Below are 25,197 nucleotides of genomic sequence, written 5' to 3' on the forward strand. Positions count from 1 at the left end.
TAGCTGGATGCGTAAATTAGTAGTAGCATAAAAATAGTTTAAGATAAATTTTGTCATTATCTGATAGCAGTTTTTACTTTCATAAGGTACTTGTGTGTAGACCTTATTCATATATGTACCATAATGTCTGCTTATATTCTCGTGCTCTCTACATGTTATCTATTCTAAATATATGTTCTATATATTTTCCACTTAATGCATAAGCTGTCTCTCAAGAACTGTTCAGTTCTAAATAAAAATTAATTTCAGATAATTCTTTTTTACAATGTACCATTCCCTTTAGTAAAAATTTTCAGTGGTTTCTAGCTTTGTTTCTCATTGTTATCCCGCCCCACCCCCCCTTCTTGTAATTCATGGAGATAGATTCCCAGTCACAAGATGATTGTAGCAAAAGGTGTGAGCACATTTATTTCTCCAGTTTTATTGTCAAATTGCTTTCAGAGGGGTTTAAAACAATCAGTAATGCTGAGATCAATGTGTCAAAGATCACTTGAGCTTCTATGTTGATGGCGCTTACATTCCAGTGGAGGCAATAAATGACAAACCATGAAAAATGTACTCTTTTAAAATTTACATTTATTTGAGGAGATCATGGGCACAGTATGAAATAGTGCGGCATAAGAGGATGCTGAGAATGGGATGAATTGCAGTTTTGGAAGGTTAATTTAGTCCTAACTGAAAAGTAGCATTGGAGTCAGGACTTGAGACCATAAGTGTGGTTTTTGTCTTTTTCTCCTCTTACCTGGTATCTGAAGAGGACTGCTGTCTATCTATTCTCTGTTAGTGAGAATGAACCGTTTTACACATATTTCCTACTTTATGTTCAACTATGGTAAAATTTAAAGCACAAAAGCTTTCAATGCGAGAGACTACCCTGGTCTTTGCAATTAAGAGTGGGGGACATTGGCCCCAAACAGGTTTAGTTTGTGCATAAACATGAGGAGAGTTTTCTATTCAAGGCTCTCATGAGAAGAAAGGAGTATTGCCAGTGTGAGATTGAAAAAACAAGTTGTAATCTATTTAATGTAAAGGCAAGGTGGCACATAATGATGATTTGTATGTGTTGGAATAACAAATATTTCTTATTTTACAGGGTGACTGTTGGATCTGTATGGAACTCATGTCTACCTCGTTTGATAAGTTTTACAAATATGTATATAGTGTATTAGATGATGTTATTCCAGAAGAAATTTTAGGAAAAATCACTTTAGCAGTAAGTGCCTGTTTTTCTTACTTGTTTCAAAAGGATACTAAATTTTTCCTTCTGACATAATAGTTAAAGATACCGCTGTGGCTTTGAATGCTTGTGCTCCGATGTCCTTCACAGAATGTTACTTAACTTCCAGGAAGAATCATTTGTAGAAGGAAAGGGAACTAAGTCACTATGTGGCATAATTAATGCACCTGCTCAGAAGAGCACTCTAATCACATGGTCTGGATAAATACCGTTTTCTTTTCATTCAAAGTACAATGAATCATAATAGGCTGTCCTATAAATAAGGCTAGAAAAATCAATTTTCCATTTTTCCCTTGTTGCTTTTAATCATCATCAAATAAGTTAGATTAACAATTATCCTAGATTACTCAGAATAGTAGCATTCTCCTTGTAGTCCCTTAATTAGAGCTCTTGGACACATATTTCTTGTAGTTTAAAAGTTGGGCTGTCCAGACTAAACGATTTACACAGCTGAATAGCAATTTCAGGAACCAAGGTTACTACTGTATTAGAGCTTACATTCTGAGCACCCTGACTGCAGAAAGCTACGCATGACAGTGATAGTCCAAAATCCATTTGCAGAGTCCCCTCTGCTGATGAAGATAGAGGTTTGCAGCTTTCAGTAGGGATTACAACTCAGTGTAAAGAAGACCAAACTCCTCACAATTGGTAACATGATAAATGGACAAAAGGTTGAAGTTGTCAAGTATTTTTGTCTTGCTTGGATCCACAATCCATACTCATGAAGACAGCAGTCAGGAGGTCAGAAGAGGTGTTGGATTGGGTAAACCTGCATAACCTCTTTAGAGTATTGAAAAGCAAGGATGTTATTTTGAGGACTAAGGTGCTCCTCATTGAAGCCACGGTGTTTACCATTGCCTCATATGCATGTGAAAATTGGATGTTGAATAAAGAAGACCAGAGAGGAATCAGTGTCACGGACTGCTAAAAGTACAAACCAATCTGTTGGAAGAAGTGCGGCTAGAATGCCTCTTAAAGGCAAGGATGGTGAGACTTTGTCTTAGATACTTTGAACATGTTATTGGAAGAGAACAACCCCTGGAGAAAGACATCAAGTTTAGTCAAGTAGAGGGGCAGTGAAAACGAGGGGGATCCATCCACACCATTGTCACAGCTGGGCTCCAGCACAGGAGCAGTTGTGAGCATGGTGTAGGACCGGGCAATGTTTTATCCTGTTGTGCGTGGGGCCGCTCTGGGTTGGAACCAACTGGATGACACCTAACAGTGACAACAATGAAAACAACAACACTATTAAGTCTCCATCAAATTATTTCTGATCGTTAACCAAGGATGCAGGTAATCATGCCCTTAGGTTTGCAAAGTGGACGAACTCCATCCCTCTCTGTTAGGGGCTTGCTTGAATGCGTCTTTGACAGAGGTCACTGTACTGGTGACAGTACTGAGGGGTCACATAGTCATGAGTTATGCCCCATCAGACTTGCCCTGTGTTGTAGTTACATAATCTAGTGTCAGCTTGTGGAGGGGTCGAGTCTAGCCTGTCAACCAGGTCTCAGTTTGAGGACGTCATTTGAACGCACCACGGAGATAAATAGCTCACTGGAGGATAGATAGGCACAGCCTCTCTGCTTTATCTTCCTCCAGACAAGCCTCATGGAGCTAGGCTGATGGCAGCCAGATCCTTGGAGCTGGAAGGGCCACATGGAGACCCACGCTAGCACTTTGCTTCTTACACCACCACTGAATCCACAAGATTTTCCACCCACTGGCCTGTGATCTTTCTGCATTCAGCATCATTGCATGGTTTTCATTAATCTGAAGAGGACTTTATAGATTGGTATCGGACATATGGGCTAATATGTCCAATTTTACATATTACAAAAGTGGACCTAATTTTGATTCAGATTATACTAGTCAAACTATGATCTAAGATTCATAAATCTCATGTTAATATTTTAAGTAATTTTGTTGCGTTAATGGATAAATTTAAAGTTTTTATGAGATTGAAGATAGGCTTTTTTATACAGTTTTATTAAAAGAAACTGGGTCATACTAGAAATTTGATTATTTTGATAGATATTTTAAATTTTATAATAATCTATTTAACCTCCCTCTATTACTACCAAATTCACTAATATCTAAGAGTTTGTTATTATTCAATAGTAATTATAAAGTAACAATAATAGAATTGTGACTGAGCTAATGTATAGCATTTATGTGTGTCAGGTCAAGATCTCAGGACATTTAATCATAACATCTATGAAAAGTGCTAGATCACTACTTTCACAGATGATAAATGTGAAACATAGGAAAGTTAAGAAATTGATTTTGAAGGTTATATATTTGTCAGTGATAAATGATTGGCGTCCAGGTAGCCTGAACCAAGAGCCCTATTCTTACTGTGCTTGTGGTGGCCAGGAAGTCAGAAAGCAAAGATAAAATTACTTTATCATATACTTTGTCTAAAATATATAACCATAACTAGTTTTATTACATATTTCTCAACAGTTCCCGACAAGGTGATCAACCAACCATTATACAAAGCTAAGCAGAACATTTGAAATTACTCCATGTTAAATATAATGATCTCGTGAATTTATAGCCTAGTAACGACCACAAGAATAGGTTTGTTAAGTAGTTAAAGTTGTTGAATAGAAACCTGATGATCTGAACTATAACCCCCTACCTGACTCACAATAAAAAATTAAACATACATACATACATAGATATGTATGTGTGTGTATATTTATTTATTTACACACAGTGTTAGTCTGGGTAGACTAAAGAAATAAAAGAAACAAATTCATGGACATTCATATGTGTATAAGAAAGATCTTTATATAAAAGAGCAATTATATATTGAGAAACATCCCAGTTAAGTCCAGGTTAAGTCCATAAGTCCAATATTAGCCCATGTATCCAATACTAGTACATAAATTCCTCCTTAGACTCATGCAGCCATGCAATAATGCCGAATGCAGGAAGATCACAGGCCAGTGGGTGGAAAGTCTTGTAGATCCAGTAGCGGTGGAAGGATCTCCGTGCTGGTGTGGGTCTCCACATAGGTCCTCCAGCTCCATGGCTCCGACTCCATCAGTGTGTCTCCATGTGGCTTGTCAACAGGAATGTTTCACCGGGAGTCAAGCAGAGAGTCTGTGTATCTCCCCTCCAGGGAAGAAGAGGGGCATTCCTAGAATCCTCAGGAGAAGGCCATGCCCATGCAGAGGTTTCATTGGCTATGGCTTGATTGATCGACAGGCTAGACTCTACTACACACACACACACACACACACACACACACACGCTATGCTATGCTATGGCTTGATTGATTGACAGGCTAGACTCTACTACAGACAGCCCCCCCCCCCCCAAATACAACATTGCAGATTGTATTTTCCTTTTAAGAACAGACTGAGGAAGAGAGAGGGGCTTTGACACTTCAGTGTAAGCCAACCTACACAGGACTGTATTTGGGTATTTCTCATGATTACCTATTGTTCAGTTTAACGAAAAAGAAATAATTTTTCACTATTTTTTCTCCCTAGACTGTGAAAGCACTAAACCACTTAAAAGAAAACTTGAAAATCATTCACAGAGGTACGTGTGGCCTGTTTCTTATAGAATAAAAATGAGAAGTATTGAAAATGGCAGTATCATAATAAAAGCTTTTTTTCTGGTAAAAATATGTACCTCAGTATCTAATTTGCTTTTTAAATGTTTTTACTGTAAACATTGGATATTTGATTGAATGTTTTTCTTTAGAATCTATAGTTTTCACCTTAACATATTAACTAGTTGAACTTAGAAATTCAAATAGACTTTGCTGCAGGTTTTCATTACCCTTAGTTGAAAAATAATAATTTATTTGCCTGATAGATCATTAATGACCCCCCCCCATTTATAAATATAGGAGAAAGCTGAAACTGTCTACTCCCTCAAAGGTTTACCTGCATAAGCATCTATAGGTCATAATGAATTGGAATAGACTCTGTGACAGAGGGCTGGATTTGAACAGAGTAGTCCTTTCTGTAGTCCATTCTGTGGATAGGAACAGAATGAGCCATAGTGCTCTACAGCATTTTAAGGACATGTGACTCACAATCAGCTGTTTTTGCTTTACTTCAGAGTATGCTTCTACAAAATTGAGAGCGATCCTTTCATTGGAGCTATGCCCCCAAGTATGATTCTGGAGGTCTGTTGAAGAGCAAGTTTAAGAAAGAAATGCTGCCTAGGGGATCTTGAACGGACCTCGCAGTAAATAGACAGATGCTCCGTTTATGTTTATGGTTGTGCTAGGCTCAGGGCTTTGAGGTGGTGGCTTCGAAGTGCAAGGCTACCACCCTCAGTGAATTTTAATACTGTTGTGACTGTGTGCAATTCAGTTTGAGAATAACAAGGATAGAAAGTGAAGAGTGTCAAGTTCAACAAACATGTTGAATTATAGGAAACATAGTTTCTAATGTTGAAAGAAAAGAATAGTTCCCAGTACATAGTTAGGCATTTACCTAAATTACTTTGGGATTGAGATTGAGCCATTGAAATTAGATAGATTAATATATAATAGAATATGTCATTAAATTGTACCCTTGTTTTAACGTGTGGAAGCATGATTCAAAGCTTGTTAAAAATAACATTCTCTTCTCCCAACACTATCCTTCTTGCTTTTGATTTAGACTTTTTCTTCTTCTAGTCGTGTGTTGCAGTTTTGAGACTATTGCCTCTCGAGCATTTGAGATTACAGCTACTCATTAATCACAGCAGAGCAGTGACACACTTTTTAAGAATAGTTGAATAAAATAAACTGTCTTCAAAGTTAACTTTGCTTTTTCTACTACATAATTAAAAAAAGTTTTGCCGTCTTTTATCAGTTAGTGTTTTTGTTTGCTGTAATTAGAGAGTTTTTGATTACAAGTAACAGAAAAATAAGACCAAAGTGAGGCTGCTCCCAGGTTCAAAGTCCACTCTTGGTTCTGCCATCCTTAGTGAGGTGGTGCCGTCCTCAGGATCGTCACAGCTGTAGCCCCAGGTGTTCTATTGACATGACAACCTCTTGAAAAGAGTCTACATCTCTTTGTATGTGCCTGTTTTAGGAGCAGAGAAACTTTTCCTTCATGTCTATTTTTTGGTATGTTTGTTATTCAGTCATGAGAATCACAATGAAATGGGTAGAATGATCAAAAAACCAAAACATTGCCATTGAGTCAATTCAAACTCATAGCAACTCTATAGGAGAAGAGCTGCCTCTTTGGGTTTCCAAGACTTTCAATCTGTACAGAAGTAGGTAGGCCACCTCATCTTTCTCCAGTGGAACAGCTGATGTATTTGAACCTTGGACCCCGTGGTTAGCAGCGCAGTGCCTTGCCCACTCCTATGCCATCAGGATTTCTGGATAGAAGGATAGGCACCGAGAATTAATGAGCAAGTAATTTAGTGGCTTCTCCTTTATTGACCACAAATATTGTAATGAAATCAATTAAAAAGTAAAATTAATATAGCATCTTGATGAAAACCAAGAAAATATCTTAAAAATCTGAATTTATTTTGGTACATTTTCATACCTAGTTTTAAGCAGAAGCATTCAGAAAATGGTTTACTCTTTCATGTCTGATAGAGAAAAAAACCAGTTCTGTTGATGTTTTCTAAATATAGAGATGTTAAGAAAAAAACATCCTCATTCATGTTTTAGATTAAATTGTTGATGAACTGATTTTGCATTTATGCAATCCTAGCCATTAAAGTTGCATAATCAAATCATGAGTTAGCGATCACATGTGATAAATCAGAAATTTTGTTGCTCCTTAGATGTCTGTGTTTGTAGAACTTGACCACTTAGATTGTAGAAGAGGTCCCTCCTTTCTCCCCTCCCCCTCCCTCCCTCCCTCCATCTCTCCTTCCTTCCTTCCCAGCATTTTAGAACGTAACTCATTTCATTGGGTCTGTGTGCACCAAATATATCTTATCTCTTACAGATATCAAACCTTCCAATATTCTTCTGGACAGAAGTGGAAATATTAAACTCTGTGACTTTGGCATCAGTGGACAGCTTGTGGACTCCATCGCCAAGACAAGAGATGCCGGGTGTAGGCCATACATGGCAGTAAGTGAAAACCCAAGAACTGTTACTTTCTGGTCATGGTAGAGAGAACTGGTGTCCTTTCCTGCTAAGAACCCCGCATTGGTCCCACGGTTTAAAAATGCTGGAATATTTCTCTCTCTCCCCTGACGGACCTCATCTTCTCCATAAATTTTCACTAAATCAGCTCAGTGAACTTTTGCCATTCAGTATTTTATTCTGTGTTCTTATTTGACACAGCGTTTGTTGTCTTCTCTCATTATGACTTCTTGTATTTAACCTACTTCATTAACCAAGCAGTAAGTTTTCAGAAGAAATTGTTTCTAGTACCTGCATGATATCTAGGCTATAGTAGATGTCAGTACATATGGATACTGTGTGTAGGCCACTGAATGATGCTCCTCCTAGTTAGAGAAGGCGGCTTGAGTTCCTCATAGAACATAGTATGTCTGACAGAGCTAAAGCTATGTTTTGAGTATTGCTAGTTTCTTCTTTAGAAGTCAACTGGGAAACACTGGTAGAAGCTTCAGATATTTCCTGTCCTGAAGTCTCATGTCCTTTAGAGAGACAGACCCGCACCTTCCTTCTATTGCATACTCATCATACCCAGGTGTATCTGCATAGACTGTTCCTATAAGCTGGGTTTTGTTTTATATTTAAATTGGAAATTTATTATCTCTATTTTAAACATGTTTTCACAGTCATAGGTGTCCTTTGGGGACTAGCACCCAAATCTAAACAGTAATGTATAAGGCTTGCACTTGGGAGGCATTTTTTTAATGATTTTATTTGGGGCTCCTACAACTCTTATCATAATCCATACATACACCCATGTGTCAAAGACAGGAGTCTTTCTTTTTTATCTTTTGCTTCTAATGAGGTTGAATCTTTTTTTAAAAAATCATTTTATTGGGGACTTGTACAACTCTTATCACAATTCATCAATCCATCCATTGTGTCAAGCATTTTTATACATTTGTTGCCACCATCAGTCTCAAAACATTTTCTTTCTACTTGAGCACTTGGTATCAGCTCTTCATTTTTCCCCCTCCCTCCCTCAGGAACCCTTGATAATTTATAAATTATTATTTTTCCATGTCTTACACTGTCCGATGTCTCCCTTCACCCATTTTTCTATTGTCCATCCCCCAGGGAGGAGTTTATATATAGATCATTGTGATTGGGTTCCCCTTTCTCCCCCCACCTTCCCCTTCCCCTTATGGTATCTCTATTTTAATTATTGGTCCTGAGGGGTTCATCTGTCCTGGATTCCCTGTGTTTCCGGCTCTGATCTGTACCAGTGAACATCCTTTGGTCTAGCTGGATTTGTAAGGTAGAATTGGGATCCTGATAGTGAGGGGGTGGGGGGGAGGAAACATTGAAGAACTAGAGGAAAGTTATGTTTCATCGATGCTATACTGCACCCTGACTGGCTCGTCTCCTCCCCGTGACCCTTCTGTAAAGGGATGTCCAGTTGCCTACAGATGGGCTTTGGGTATGCACTCTGCACTCCCCCTCATTCACAATGACATGATTTTTTGTTCTTTGATGCCCGATAACTGATCCCTTTGACACCTCGTGGTCACACAAGCTGGTGTGCTTCTTCCATGTGGGCTTTGTTGCTTCTGAGCTAAATGGCTCCTTGTTTACCTTCAAGTCTTTTAAGATCCTAGATGCTATATCTTTTGATAGCCGGGCACCATCAGCTTTCTTCACCACATTTGCTTATGCACCCACTTTGTCTTCAGTGATTGTGTTGGGAAGGTGAGCATCGTGGAATGCCAGTTTAATAGAACAAAGTGTTCTTGTATTGAGGGAGTACTTGAGTGGAAGCCCAATGTCCATTTGCTACCTTAATACTAAACCTATAAATATATGTACATAGATCTATTTCCCCTTCGTCATATATAAATTTATTTACATATGTACATGCCTGTATTTAGCCCTCTATAAATGCCCTCTGGGGAGACATTATTTACAGCTGATTGTGCTTTAGTCTATTTGGATTTTTGAAAATCACAGACGAGCTTAAAATTGGAGAAAAATTTCTCTCTTTTCATGTTTTAGATTCTGTCTGGATTTCAATGTTACTTTTCTAGTGTTATAAGCAAGTAGAAAAGTAACAAAAAATCCTAGGCTACCTATCATCTACTTTGCCATTACTGTGCATCCTGTCCACACCCTGGCACAGCTTATTGATGATAAATCAGACCTTTCCCCGCCCTTCATGTTCTTTATGCTCACAGCACGATCCTTTTTATCCAATTTATTCCTAAGAATGTGCTATTTGTCTTCATAATCTTGCTGTGAAATTTCTCTTCTTCTACTGTGACCTTTATGTTGATTGCATAAGCCAGGAGTGAAGTTTTGGAAGACACCTTTTTTCTCTGTGTCACTTATCAGCTTTTTAGACCACGTTCTTCATATTGCTTATGACTGACGCCTTTTTTCCCTGTTAATTGCAACCTGTTCTCTTCTGTTGTACCTTTAGTTTTTTTATTTTTTAACTGTTGTAGCCACATTAAGGATACCAGTGGTATCACTATCAAAGTTGATTTTGATGGGTGCCAAGGTGGCTAGGAGGTGAACTTGGGACCTTAATGGGTTGTTATTGTTAGTCATTGTTCATTCACTTTAGTCGGCCTAAATTCGCACATTAGCCAACCTACCAACTAGATTGTAAAGATCTGCGCGTGCCTTGTGAAAATGGCATTCTGAGCTTTTTAGAATAGCCACGAGGTTAATGGTGGTTTCAGTACATAGGTGACGAGGTATGGCATCAAAAAGTAGAAAAGTTAGAAAATTTCAGAATTTTCTTCAGTTGAGGTGAAGTCTGGACCCTTGTGCCATAATTGACAACCTACAGGGCTTATACCGTATATACTAGAATATAAGCCCCCCCCCCCAATATCAGCCACGGCACATAATTTTACCACAAAACTACATAAAATGCTGTATAACTCGGCTTATACTCGAGTGTATATGGTAGATAGTCAAGTGCCCTGGATTTGCTGCTTTTGCTAGCTGGGCATCATGGGGTCAAAATTCAAGTTTTCAAATCAAGCACAGGTAATAGAGGTATAAAACTAAGCTTTGGCATACCATCGTAACCTGATTCTGATCTCGGTGCTGAGAGAGGGTGAGTGACCTGGGATGTTCCCAGGCAGTACAGAGACAATGGCCAGTCTCGTGTTCTTGCTGCTCTTCTGTTAATGTTGTCCTTTTCCATCCACATGGGGCATCACTGGCTATGGGCTTGACTTCTAAGATTCCATCTCAGTGGTTAAGATGGACACTCTAAAAGCATTCCCTTTTAGATCTTAGAATTGGGAGCATGGGGTCACCTTGTTGGAGAAGGATGTAGAGTATTTGGGTTCTGATTGTGTTGAATGAAATCCAGCTATATCTTAAGATGTTAAAAAAAACCTCCCCAAATTAAACCAAACTCTGCTGTTTAGCCAATGCTGACTCATAACAACCCTATAGGTAGAACTGCCCCTGTGCATTTCTGAGACAGTAACTTTTTACTGGAATAGAAAGTCCCATCTTTCACCATCAGTATAACTGGAGGTTTCAAACTGGTGACCTTGCATTAGCAACCCGATGTGTAAGCAGGACACCATGAGGACTCCTAAAGACCTCCCAGTGACCTGAAGTCCATGAGCAAACAGCTTGTTAGGGAGTTACATCTTTCTAATTTTCTGATTTTTGCAAGTAGAGATATAGATGTTATTTTGGTCACACGTTTTTCTCTTCCAGAGTTATTTGCAATCTGCATTGTAGAAGAGAGCCACAATGGGTGTGTGTGTAATTTTTCATCTAGTACCTAAAGCAGTACCTTTGGTACCTTATAAATTGTAAACTCTAGGATCAGATAGCTAAACAGGTATTTTAATGGACTTGGATTCCTGCATTAGTTATTTGAATTATTAAACAGGTAGTTCTCAGCCTTCCTAATGCCGTGACCCTTTCATACAGTTCCGCATACAGTTGCTATTTCATGACTTTAATTTTGCTACTGTTATGAATTGGGCAACCCACAGGTTGAGAACCGCTGCGTTAGGCCTTTTTTAAATTAAATTAAATTAAATTAAAAGATCATTTTATTGGGGGTTCTTAAGGCTCTGAAACCTAGGACTCAATAGAAAGTACATGTCTTGAAACGAATGATGGTAACATATGTGTAAGTATGTCTGATGCAGTTGATGTATGAATTGTTATAAAAGCTTTAAGAGCATTAGACCTTTCTAATTACGATCTCATAAAGTAGCCCTCTCGACAACTTGGTTCGTGCCTGCCTGCTTTCCAGCGTTTCAGCAAGGTTGGAGCCGAGGTAAAAGCAAGAGTACATTTTGTACTTGCAGGCATTTGCTTTGGTACCACTCTCCCTCCACTTGAGTGTCGCCTGTCAGAGAGGCTCCAGTTCCTTCATTTTACATGAGAAACCGCACGGTGATTTGCTTTGTTCAAGTGAAGGTTGGTGGCCAACGTGGTGCAGGTCAAAGAGCCAAGTTCTTTCCTTTCTCTGAGATTCTTTTGGGTCACAGGACTGCCTGTGTACATTATCCCATTAGATCTAATAGTAGTCCTCAGTGGAATAAAAACATCTCTAGTTATTGCTAGTTTTCTCCTGGGAGGAGAAATGATGTCGGGTATGCTGACCTGGCTTGGTTACCCCCCACCCCCCAACACACACACAGAGTTAACATTCTCAGCTGATTTTTACATTGAATTGGGTTTTCCTCTCTGTAGTCTTATGTATTGAATCACCTTGACACCTCTATCAAAAATATATTGGCCATATGCATTTCTTCTGAGATTGATTTGTTTGTTCTTTTTGACATTCCACTGTATATGTATTTTCTTCTGCCAACACCACAATTCAAAAACATCTATTTGTGTATATTTCATTGCCCAGCTTTCTTATGCATCTGAGGCAATTGGAAAAACCATGGCATTATAAAACTATTATAAGATGATATGCCTGTCTGCATTAGGGTTTCAGTTGGAAAATAAGAAATAGAGCCCCGGTGGTGTAGTGGTGATCACTGGGCTGCTAACCTTAAGGTCAGCCTTTCTAAACTACGAGCCACTCTGAGGGAGAAAGACGAGGCTTTCTACTCCTAGAAAGAGTTAATAGTCTCAGAAACTCAGAGGCAGATTTACCCTGTTCTATAGGGTTGCTATGAGTCGGCATCAACTTGAGGACAGACAATTCATTTTTTTGTTTTATGTACATTTGGGCTACTAAACTTTTTTTATACCTGTGCTTATAAATTAGGTCCCAGTTCTTTATCCACCAAGTAGCGGAAGACTAATCTCAATACTGTGGCCTGGAACAGAACCCACAATGTCTCTGAGTATTATACGCCTGAGTAATGGTGGCTTTCCATAACTCTCATTCTGTCCCTAGGCATGGATTCCTTTTGGCTAGCTACATCAACTATTGCTTGTGTTGGTCTGCTTTTTGGGGCTGAGCATCGTAAATGACCCTGACTTTTCTTTGTGTTACAGCCTGAAAGAATAGACCCAAGTGCATCTCGACAAGGATATGATGTCCGCTCTGATGTCTGGAGTTTGGGGATCACATTGGTATGTTTATGTTGACTTAACCTTGTCATCGGCATGTGTTGACAAGACCTTAGAGAGGAAATACAACTTAACCAGGCATCCACGCCTCCTAAGAACTCTCTCATTCCCTGTTCCAGTCTTATTTTTTACCTCCTTTCCCTCATGCTGATGATATTATGGACTATGGACCAATTGTTGGGTAGAGGGGGAGTATTATTTTTTAACTGGAAAAGCCAAATCGAGGTTTAGCATTTGCCCCAAGGTTTTATGAAGTACATTAAGGTTCTTTAGCCTGAAGCGCCGAGTCTGTTTGCCATCGTTGAAAGGAGCCAGCAGTGAGACTAAGAACGGGAAAGAGGAGGAGCAGCCCACCTCAGCCAGGGCAGCAGGGAGCACTCCTGGGCTTATCCCAGTTTGTGTAAAACACTGCACAGACTGTGCACACTAGAGAGATGTCTTTATACATGGAAAAGAATTTCTACTGTAATTTTCTATTTGAAGAAAAGCCACAGATGCATGAACTGAAAATAATTTCTCTATTAAGGGATGAGACAATATCTAGAGGTTAGTTTTGGGACAACAGAATTGAGAAGTAAAGGATAGCTACTTTTCTGTGGCTATCGAGCACAGTTAAACTCTTCTTAGTCACCTGTGGATGATATTAAAATTTTGAAAGCACTTAAAAAGTTATCGTTATTTGCCTTAAAAAAAACAGATTTACCAAGTTCTGAACAGAAGGATTAAATTTATGTTCTCTATCAGGCTGGATAATGTTTTCCTAGTTTGGCGGCAGCATCCGCGACTCCTTTTCTGCCTTGGCGTGGGGATATTTCATCCCTCCATGGGGGTTCTCGTGTTTCGTAGACAATCCAAATCTGTTCCTTCTCTGCCCTTCTCCTCTGTACTGTTCAAGGCTCCACGACATGGAAATATACAAGCCCAAGCAAGGAGTTTGTTGTAACTTCTTCATTAACCTCCTTGTTTTCACCGGCTTTCTGTGGTTTAATATTCCTCTTCTTGGAGTTTGGAGTGGCATACCCTCTTTTTTATTTCATCATCTGGGGCTATCCTTGATAAGCCATGTTAATGCCCCTACGGAATTATTTTCTGTACAGAGAGTTGAAATTTAACCCTTACTTCTGCATGGAGACCTCACCTGGTTTCCCATCTGAACAGTAAGGGGCCGTACAATTTCTGGAACCATTTCTCCCTGTGACACCAGCCACCTCTAAGGAAAAAGGGGTCACCGGCATTAATTTTGTTGCTGCTGCTCTGAGTAAATGCCCTCTGGCTCAGATGGTGCCTGGCCCACCAAGAGCAACTGCCAGTTGGATTGTACAACTAGTTGTCTTCGATGCTACCATCATTTAGAGGAGCCGTTCTCAACCTGTGAGTTGCCTCCCTTTGAGAGTCGAACGACCATTTCACAGGGGTTTCCCGATTCATAACAGTAGCAAAATTACAGTTATGAAGTAGCAACAAAAATAATTTTATGGGTTGGGGGGGGGGGTTCACCGCAACATAAGGAACTGTATTAAAAGGTCATGGCATTAGGAAGGTTGAGAACCAATGATTTAGAGCCTCTGGCTATCTCTAAGGGCTATTGGGGCTGTGTGCTCCTGTAAAGATTTTTGTCTTGAAAACCCTGTGTGAGGTCATCGTGTGTTGGAGACAACTTAATGACAGTGGACTTGGATTTTTTTGGTGTACATTACTTAACATTTATACCTTTTGCTTTCTGCTTTTATATGTGAAGTATAAACTAGATATGTCTTAAATTAAAAAAAACAAAACAAGTTATCATCTCTTCCCATAGTTAGAGCTCTATACCAGTTAACTGTGCCCTGTCATATTTAATATTGAAGTCAGAACTTTTAACTTTCTGCGATAGCCAAGGAGGAACCCTGGGGGCAGAGTGTGTTACATGTGGCGCTGCGTACAGCAGGAGAAAGATGGCCTTTCTACTGTGAAGCGCTTCAGTGTCGGAATCCCACAGGGCCGTTTCACCCCTGTCCTATAGGATCGAATCGACTCGAGGGCAGGGAGTAAGACTTGTCGCCTAGAGGTGTAGCATTCTGTAGCTTTGCAGTAAGTTTCAAAATGCAAACATATTCTGATATTAAAAGACTTTATGAGGAATTCTATGTTGGTGCTCTTTTTTGTTCGTCTCTGCTTGATTTTAAAATCCATGATCTGTGTGTGTATGTATGTGTGTTATTTTATTTATATATTTCTAAATGTTGCTTTGAAAGCCCTATTTGGGTTGTTAATTACCTCAGATACCCTCTTTATGCTCAAATTCTAAGTCCCCACCCCCGGATTTATGTGTCTTTACCAATTCCTCAAATGTTTCATAGGCGAGTAAGTTATTAACAGGTATATACAGAAGTATTTCATAGTCAAGAAGTTTAGAAAATTCGGAGTTTAGTGTGAAGCCTGTGTCGTGTAGAGACACCGGTATGTTGCTTGTATTATGAATCCAAGAGGGTGGTGACGGACGCTGCGTTTCTCACTTGACTACAAGATTCTTTCTGAATATACCTGAATTCTCATGCACAAGTGACCATATCATACCACAAATATCTGACTTATTTAGTGGTTTGAAACTTAAAATTCAATAGCCACCCCCCCCAAAAAAAAAAGGGTAGAAATGATGAGTTCTCTGGAAAGCCCATGCACCATTCTGTTACTGTGACTCATAGCATTACCAATAGTGTAGACATAGCTAATCAATTTTTTTTCTTTTATTTTTTTTTAATTTTAACAATTTATTAGGGGCTCATACAATTCTTATCACAGTTCATACATATACATACATCAATTGTATAAAGCACATCTGTACAGTCTTTGCCCTAATCATTTTTTTCTCCTCTTTTTTTTTACATTTTATTAGGGACTCATACAACTCTTATCACCATCCATACATATACATACATCAATTGTATAAAGCACATCCATACATTCCCTGCCCCAATCATTCTCAAGGCATTTGCTCTCCACTTAAGCCCCTTGCATCAGGTCCTCTTTTTTTTTTCCCCCTCCCTCCCCTTTCCCCCCTCCCTCATGTGCCCTTGGTAATTTATACCTCGTTATTTTGTCATATCTTGCCCTATCCGGAGTCTCCCTTCCCCCCTTCTCTGCTGTCCCTCTCCCAGGGAAGAGGTCACATGTGGATCTGTGATTGTTCCTTTTATCTGAGTTCTAAATTCACTTCATCTCTGTGAGGGCGAATCTCCCTGTGGAATCCCAAGTTCTGCAAGCAGATTCTTAAGACCCCAGTGGCAGAAGATCAGATAAATGTAAAGTGGTGAGTGGAAGGACTGTGACCCTTGAGAATCTTGGATCTGGTAGCTGGTCCCCTACGCTGCAGCAAAATCTATAGCTCCAGTTGAGGCAGCTCTTTGCATATAAGGGAGATATATGCAAACTATCCTCCAGGATGGTTTTATCAATGACCAAACCGGTTAATGTTTAAAGAGCACAACAAATTTTGTTCCCTGAAAAGTTTTAACTTAGAAATTGTGTAGCAAGGCCTTCATCTAGCTAAATCTAGTAACTTTAAAAGGTTTCTGATATTTAACATTTGCTTCGTAATTTATTTTTCACAAGCATAATTTTATAAAAACTATGAACTATGCGAAACTAATTTCGGAGCTCCCAGTTCTTTCCTCTTCTGACTTGCAGTCTTGCCCCCCATCTTTTATGAAAACCTGTTTTCAAGAATGAATCTTGTGAAGTACCGCTAGTGCCGTGAATAACCCAACCCATAAGCTCTCCCTGATGTTGTGAAGTTCTATCCTCCTGAGTTATTGGTGCTTTTAAGCTCAAGTCAGAGGAATGAAGTTCTGTGCCTGTGGTCACGCTCGCATGCACATGCCTGCATGCCCACCTGCCTGCACATGTGTGTAATTTGGGACAGCAGTACATTGATCGGGGGGCATCCTTTGGGGAGGAAGGTCTTCCCAGACCTACCTTCTACATCAGGGTTTCCTTACCCTTTACTCAGTGACCTTCATTCTACTCCATGTAAATTAGTAATTTATTACTTACTGAAATGTACGCAGATAAAAGTAAGCTGAGGGAGATTCTGAGTCCGTCCTCTCCTCAATATGCCTTTGTCCTCTAGTTGTTTGGATTCTCACCCTCATACATGAATCAGCTGTCCATGCACTTAAACGTGGGATTCGTTTAGGCCAGCTTGCAGATGTAGATGCACTTCTAAACGCAGAATTTCTACTATTTCACTGTGTTCAGAAACATGGGAGGCAGATATTCATTTAGATGTATCCACTTGAGGATCTTCACTTCTGGTTCTGTATGGCTTACAGGCACTGTCCTAAGCATCATTGTTGGGCCACAGAATGACGTGTTTGACCCTGACTTGGTTTTCTCGGTAATAGTAACCTCTGGCTGTGCTTGGCATAGCAATACCTATGGAATAGCCATAGAACGTGATTTGATGGCATTTCCTCTTAGCTCAGGTTGGGCTTTTGTGTGTTGAATATTGTTTGACCACTCTTCTGGACTGTAGCTGCTATACAGGTGACTACAAATTGAGCAAGCGCTGTGCTGAAAACCGTCTAAAACCCCCTTCCAGCATGTCTTACATAGTGCCGTCAGAACCAGAGACTGCTGCCCTAGAGCATTCACTTTGAGATTTGTATGTAGGCTTACTTTGTTTTTTTTTTTTCTGTCAGTCCAGGGCTTTGAAGTTGGTTGAAACAGAGTTCTTTTTACTGTGTCGATTTTTAAATGTGGTCTTACCTTAGCTTTGATAATTCTGGAGATTCTGTCCTAACAAGAGTTGCTTGAGCGTCTAGGTTTTCAATTTGGCCATTGCAGTATGTAATGCCTGGTGTATTTTTCTTCTTCCTCTCTGTTCTTAGTACGAGTTGGCCACAGGCCGATTTCCTTATCCAAAGTGGAATAGTGTATTTGATCAACTAACACAAGTCGTGAAAGGAGATCCCCCACAGCTGAGCAATTCTGAGGAGAGGGAATTCTCCCCAAGTTTCATCAACTTTGTCAACTTGTGGTGAGTACTGAATTTATGACTCCCCGATTGCCTGTGGTGAAAACACTGAAGTCTCCTGTTCTTAGCACACGTTTATTTTGCACTGGGGAGGGAGACCGTGGTAGGTTAGCCTTACTTCTGAGTTGGGACTCTGGATTTCTGGAGAGTCCCAGCTAATCTGGAGAAGGATCATCTGCTTGTCTTACTGCTCAGGGGTTCGTGGGAAGTAGGAGTGGTTGGGGCTGAGACGGCTGTGAACCAGAAAGGCCAGGGTAAACTTGCAGTGAGACTGCTCGCCTTGTTCCGATAAGGTTCTCACAAGTGAGCTTGTACCCAGCTGGTAGCGTTGACTCAGCCGAATCAGAGTCTTGGAGGCCATTGGATCATTGCTGTCACAGAACACAATATAGTTGGATGTATGTAGGAGAGACAAGCCTCAAGTTCTATTGACAGAAGTGTTAGTGTGTATTGATTCTCTGAAACCTTATTCCAGATGAGGTGCTAGTCCTGTTGATTCTCTTCCCGACGTTTTACTCAGTGTGTGTGTGTGTGTGTGTGTGTGTGTGTGTGTGTCACACACAGGAGTGACTATATGCAGGCAGAGCGCTACAGAGTCATCATGCCTTATGTTCGCTCATTCTACATTTTAAATGCAACTTTGTTGACTAATTATTAGGATTTTTTGGGATAAAATTTTGCTTAAAATGTCTAAGAATAATATATATTTATGAGAAGTTAGTGACTTTTCTTATTGGCTCTTGAAATGTTTTCTTCTCTTTCTCACTAGCAGTGCTCTTTCATGCTGCTCATTCCAGGCTTTATACTTAATCCATCTTTTTTTGAATAACATCTAATGCTTCCTTGACTCTACCTTTCATGTTTCTGACATCATCTAGCTAAATTCCAAAATAAAATGTTTTTTTTTCTTAAATAGAGGACCACCTCAAAAATGTTCTAAGTTAGAAGGCCATAAATTTCCTCAATTCTAAAATAATCTCTTTTTAATCAATTCAAAAATAATGTACCTTATTAATGCACATTCATGTCATTGATTTAATTTTGCACTATGTGTTCATTTCGTGTAGTTCATTTGTGAAATCCTTGCTTGAGAGCTGTGCATCATAGAGCGTGAATCTAAACTGAGCTCTCCTGCCCCATGGCTGTTGTTTCCATTTTAATTCTTGTGGAACTTCCCGTCTGTCTGTTCTTCCTGCTACATCCCAATCTTGGGCATTATCTATAATTTTTCATCTGTATCATTCAGATTAATGTTACTCACTGACTAATGTTAATCAACTAGTGAAGGGAAGGAATCCGGACCAGGTAGGAGAAGTAGGGCTGCAGTGGCCACTGTGGGAGGGACACTGGGGGGAGCTGTTTTGGAATGAGAGGTTTGGTTCTTAATGCCCCCCTGTTGATATGTTACAGCACAGGTGCTGCCCCTGAGGTGCCCTGGTGGTGTTGTGGTTACATGTTGGGCTGAAGTCCTTCCAGCAACATTAATTAAAGCAGGATCAAAGGAGAACTATCAGTAGGGCAGAGATTGTATATGTATTGGTAAAAAATATAGTCTTCTGTGCAGTTTGTATCAGGTAACACAACACTGAAATATAAAGCGCAAATGCCTTGAGAAACAAATGATAGATTGATAAAATTTATTCATATTTCCCCTTCCAGGATTCCTAGTTTTCTTGAGTGATTTCTGTGAAAATACAGGTACATATATATCTAGATAGATAGTAGATAATAACAATGATGAGTCACAAAGACTCAAGTCATGCTCCTTTAAAATTTTTTTTTTAAGTTTTAGGATCAAAAAACTTGTCTGAAGGAACAAGATTATTCTGTAGGGCAGATGGGGTAAGGTTTCCCAGTGCAATTCTCCCTGAATGAATGAACAGATACATTGTTGCTATGAAAAAAATTCCACGGTACTACTTTATTGGCTTTTTTCTCACCAACACAGTTTAAGTTTCGTAAAACTTTCTATCTAATACACTCTTGTGATTTTCCTGTGTCTTGAAAAAAATCTATAAAGACTACTCCTTAAAAATCCTAAAAAACGGTTACTATAACCTTCTGAGCTGACTTCTCTGCCCTGAAAATAACTTCCTCAGCAGACCCCTTAGAAACCAGTGCTTTGATTGGGCCCCATTTGGGGGAAGATACCCTAGGGGGACTAAAATGAGGGCATTACTAAGAGAACCTGTCTACAGCCTTCCACTGATTTTAGTGACCTGTTAAGCACTTTTTTTTCTTTTAAAAATAAACCCACGCACTTGTGAACGGGAACCCTTATAGCAGGATCTGGCTTACACGTGTGCACACACACTCACTCATGCACACGCACTTCGTGTGTTTATTGTGTGTTCTCCTGTGCAGCTGTGCCATACGTCAACCGTTAACAGTGAACTTGCTTGTAGTTTTTGATCCTTTAATAAATCAGCTAAGGATATATTTTCACATTATAGATTGTTTAAAATTTTAGGTGCTCTTACTGTTTGGTAGGTTGTCTGGTTTTTTTTTTTTTGTAATTATGTATCTGACGGGGGAGAAAGTACTTGATTCTGTACAATGTTTTGTTAAGAGAAAAATAGTTGATAAATGTATTTCGGCTTTAACGATTTTATTTTGTACATTTTAGCCTTACAAAGGATGAATCCAAAAGGCCAAAGTATAAGGAACTTCTGGTGAGTCTGGGACTTGGGAATTTTAGATGATTCACCACCCCTGAGTTTGCTTAGCATGCCAGCTCACGGAGCCAGTAGTCAGCCCCTCTGTCACAACCAAACAGCTCAATTTTAATGAATAGAGGGTTTATGATCTTAAGGCAGTCTATAGTGTTGAATTTCTCGTGTTTTAAATTACATTTTGAAAAAGATGATGTCAAGAAAACCAACCAAGCCAAAATATACTTCCTAAAAATATAAGAAGTTAAAAAAGATGTATATATTTTAAAAGATATTTTGAACAATTTAATTGTAGTAATAATTTCCTGCTAATTTACTGGTTGGCTTTTTGTTGAAAGTTTTGACTTCGACATGTTATAAAAGTGACTTCAGAGAATTCCAACATATTTCAGCCCTATAACGCCTGAATTTTTAATTTCAGGAAAAAATTTTTTTGGTTTTTATTCTTTCATAGTTATCAATATATATTAATATATACATTTAATTAAATGTTACGAAAATGTCATGCTTGGTGTTATAGGGTTAGGGAGTAGTTGGCTCAGTTGCTAAGCACCAGGCTGTTAATTGAGCGGGTAGGTGGCTTGCATCTTCCAGTGACCCCACAGGACAGGACAGTCGGGCGATCTGCTCCTGTCGAGAGTACAGAATAGGAAACCTGGTGGTGTCATTTCACTGCAGCCTGTAGGGGCAGAATCTGTTCGAAAGCATACAGCATTTCCACAGCTTTGTGTAATATATCTATCCAACAAAAGAGTGAAAGACTTATTTATTGTGCTAAATTTGTCTTTACTTGAAATGTTCCCGTGACTTTATATGGTATGGCTAGTCCCATAGTTTTGGACATTTTTCATCCATCCTCTGGCTGGTAGCTGTTTTAAGCAGTCCTTTGGATATGGTATTGGTCTAGACAGTGAATAAAGTACTGTGCTCTCATGCTGTGGGGTGCTTTAAGAGAAGATCTACTTGTCTGTCACATTTAGCTCCCAGCTCCCCACAGAAGTTAGATGTAGCCTGTGGTCAACCCTAGCAATAACTCTTACAGAGAGACACCCAGGAAGAACTCTCACTGACAAGCTAGGAAAGAAGATGAAGTTTAGATTGGGAATCTTTAATAAAGGTGTGTTAGGTAGATGCAAAGGTCTGGAGAGGACAGGGCAGGGTAGAAGCTGAGACTGTCTTCTGTTGGGTATCTATGGGGGTGGGAACCTTTTTAGAAAGCCCCTCTCCTGAGATGAGGATACAGGGCGGCTTTGTGCCTGTCCCTGAGAGGAAGAGGGGTGGCCATCCATGGAGTTCTTCCCTATTCCCAGGTGGTGGCAGAGGCTCCAGCTATGTTTATCATGAGGAACACTCTGCTCTCTGACACACAAGGTCTCCCTGGTCTGTCGGTCAGCTGCACTTCCAGAGAGGTGCCTCCATATCATAACACTGTGTATCCAGACACACCTGCCGCCCACTCAGTGTTGCATGAAATGAAGGCTGCACTTGCCTCTCTGCAGTGACTTGTGTTCAGAAAGCAGCCACATGTGGATGGGAGCCTTTAGTTCAAGGCTGTATTGAAACTGGGGAAACATTCCGGATGGGCTCTGATACTACCTTTGTATATTTTTTCTCTTCACTTTCTTCCAGAAACATACCTTTATTTTGATGTATGAAGAACGTACCGTAGAGGTCGCATGCTATGTTTGTAAAATCTTGGATCAAATGCCAGCCACTCCTAGCTCTCCCATGTATGTCGATTGATACCGCTGCTACATCAGACTCTAGAGAAAAGGGCTGAGAAGAAGCAAGACGTAACGAATTTTCATCCTGTATCACAGTGTTTTTATTGCTCGCCCAGACACCATGTGCAATAAGATTGGTGTTCGTTTCCATCATGTCTGTATACTCCTGTCACATAGAACGTGCATCCCTGTAATACCTGATTGATCACACAGTGTTAGTGCTGGTCCGAGAGACCTCATCCTGCTCTTTCGTGATGAACATAGTCATGAAATGTGGAAGTCAGTACGATCGATTTGTTGACTGTGATTAGATCACATCTGAAAAATTCATTTCTAGACTCGAAACCTGGAGACGCAGCTACTAGAGTGGTGTTTTGTCAGACTTCCCAATCCTGGAAGAACGTGGTGATGGATGTACTATGCCTGAACACTGAGACTGGGGTGTGAGAGAGAAGAGCCTGCACAGCCAATGAGACCCATTGCCTTCTGGAGCTGGGAGACTAAGGAGGAAGTTACTTTCTTCACCAAGTGCAATAGATTTTCTGATTGATACCCTGTTGCTTTACAGTGAGACGCAGTCGATGTTTGGTGATCGATGTGCTCAGCCAAATTTTATGTTTTGCAAGATCATGTTAAAGTTTAGAATGAATTTTATCTCTACCAAAAACCATGTTGCGTTCAAAGCGGTGAACATTAAACTATTGAGACGGGACCGAATGTGTTCTTTTCTCCTTTACCAGGCAGCCTTCCGCTCTTCGCTGGGGAGACTTGGGAGTCTGCCATTTGTTAAAGAAGGTGCCGACCCTAGCATTTCTCATTCCCAGAATTCAGTGTGCTGCCAACGAGGTGTTTCACCTGCCACCGCCCACCAGGAGTGAAAAGAAGAGCAAGTACCGAGGGAATGTCTGCAGATGTTTCACCCCCCAGTATCTTACCCCGAACAACGTGCAGCAGCTATGAATCTCTGCCTGGCCCTGAGCCTGTTTTCTAGCCATCCTAACTCACAGGGAGCAGTAGCTAGTAGCGATGTGCCTTGATCGATTAGATGCAGATTCTGGTAGGTAGTGAAAGACCAAACCCCACTGGTTGGCTTCTAGCCCTCACTGGTCCTGGTTCTGCTCCTTGCCCTCAGTGGCCCTGAATCCTCTTCCTTTCCCATGAGGTTTGTTGCCGCTGTGTGGCTTTTGCCCAATCCAACATTTCACCTTTTATTAATTGCTTACTAATTACTAGGGACGTTCCTTAACAAGGATTTCTGGTCCCGGTTCTTGCATATGCTCTAATGCAGTGGTTCTCAACCTGTCTCATGCCGCTACCCTTTAATACAGGTCTTCATGTTGTGGTGACCCCCCCCACCCCCCATAAAATTATTTTGTTGCTACTTCATAACTGTCATTTTGCTACTGCTATGAATCGGGCAACCCCTGTGAAAGGGTCCTTCGACTCCCAAAGGGGTAATGACCCACAGGTTGAGAACCCCTGCTGTAATGTTTCAAAGGTTGGGAAGAGCGGGGCCGACCCTATGTGCTGAGTGATGCGGCAGCTTCTTCAACCTGAGAGAGTAGTCTTTCCTCCCAACTCATTCCCTGCTCCAGGTGGCCTTCGGCAGGGTCACCACCAGTTCACGGAATTGGGATTCTTACTAGGTACAAGAAAAGCCCCCCCAGGCCCCCAAGGATTGTCCTCTTTTGCTGTGCTGCTTCACTTACCCATTAGCCACGTTCCGCTTTGAGACGCGCCCACTCCGGCACCCAGACCCAGCATCAGGCTTCATTCAGCAGCACTGTGAGCGGCTCCAGCACACGAATATAAAACAGCCCTTGTCGCAGATGCACGTGATGCCGTTCACAGAGCCAAACTGTGGCCTGGATAGCTGTCTCCTCCCTGAGTGACAGTCACAAACACTATGAAACAATAAAGAGAGATTGGTGCTGTTTCAAGTTACATCCACATACATTTCACAATTCAAAAGTGATTAATCTCTTTGGTCCACTTGCCGAATTTTTCTCTCCCTCCCTCTTGCCCCCCTCCCCTTGGCATTCACTACCTTAGACTTCCCAGCGTTTTGAGAGGAGGCTCGATGCTGTCTGCCCCTCCTTAGGCCACACCAAGCCATCATCCTCCATTGCTCCGGGACTCAAAGAGGAATTTCATTTCTCTGCTGTCAACCTCTCCCACCTGGCTCAGCGTAGGGGTCACGTTGCTATTATGCAAATGGATATTAAAAGCAATTCTGACTGTACAGGAGCTAAAATCTGACCATTCTATTGTGTGGATGACCACATTAAAAAAAAGCAATTTTAGTGTATTAATCATAGATTATTATAAACTATAAACTTAAGGGCAATGAGTTTATTACAATGTATCTTTATTAAAACAAAAGGGTGTATAGTGTTCACAAACTGTGAAAATAGTGTAAGAACTGTACATTGTGAGCTCTGGTTATTTTTCTCTTGTACCATAAGAAAAAATGTATAAAAATTATCAAAAAGCTAATGTGCAGGGATATTGCCTTATTTGTCTGTAAAAATGGAGCTCAGTAACATAACTGCTTCTTGGAGCTTTGGAATATTTTACCCTGTATTCTTGTTTGAATCTCCTCCTCTATTTAAGATACATACATGGAATCCAAGTGTCTATGTCATAGTTCTATCCTTTTGCCTGCAGGTCAGTTGTAATAAATCTAGGATGCGATGATGACTTTGTCATTTGATTTTCTGCAGTCAGACCCTCAAAGGGGAACATCAAGTCAATACCATTGAATTATCTGCTCATTTCACATTGGGACCAATTCTCTCCAGAAGTGTCTATGGCTGCTTCTCATCTTCACCACTCTCTCGATGGTTCCAGTGTCCCTGTGCTCATTCTTGGTGAAACGAGATATATCCATGAAGCATCAGCTCTGTGCTCTGCGTAGGTGTGAGATAGTC

At 40.3% G+C, this 25,197-nt stretch overlaps 1 protein-coding gene across 2 annotated transcripts in view; it reads left to right on the forward strand.

The window, feature by feature from the left end:
* The window catches only part of MAP2K4 (mitogen-activated protein kinase kinase 4), a 109,734-nt gene extending 84,786 nt beyond the window's left edge, over positions 1-24,948 (forward strand). Inside the window, exons 5-11 of one of the 2 annotated variants that reach the window (XM_075561076.1) lie at positions 1,094-1,213; positions 4,741-4,792; positions 7,165-7,292; positions 12,783-12,860; positions 17,726-17,874; positions 20,498-20,543; positions 22,173-24,947. In XM_075561076.1, coding sequence (XP_075417191.1) covers positions 1,094-1,213; positions 4,741-4,792; positions 7,165-7,292; positions 12,783-12,860; positions 17,726-17,874; positions 20,498-20,543; positions 22,173-22,286 — 687 coding nt within the window. In that variant the 3' untranslated portion in view covers positions 22,287-24,947. Of the gene's footprint in view, positions 1-1,093; positions 1,214-4,740; positions 4,793-7,164; positions 7,293-12,782; positions 12,861-17,725; positions 17,875-20,497; positions 20,544-22,172 lie in introns of both variants that reach the window. The other variant, XM_075561075.1, reaches the window with a different exon arrangement.
* Positions 24,949-25,197: the final 249 nt, after the last annotated feature.

Source organism: Tenrec ecaudatus, chromosome 10 (assembly GCF_050624435.1).
Source record: "Tenrec ecaudatus isolate mTenEca1 chromosome 10, mTenEca1.hap1, whole genome shotgun sequence".
NCBI lineage: Eukaryota > Metazoa > Chordata > Mammalia > Afrosoricida > Tenrecidae > Tenrec > Tenrec ecaudatus.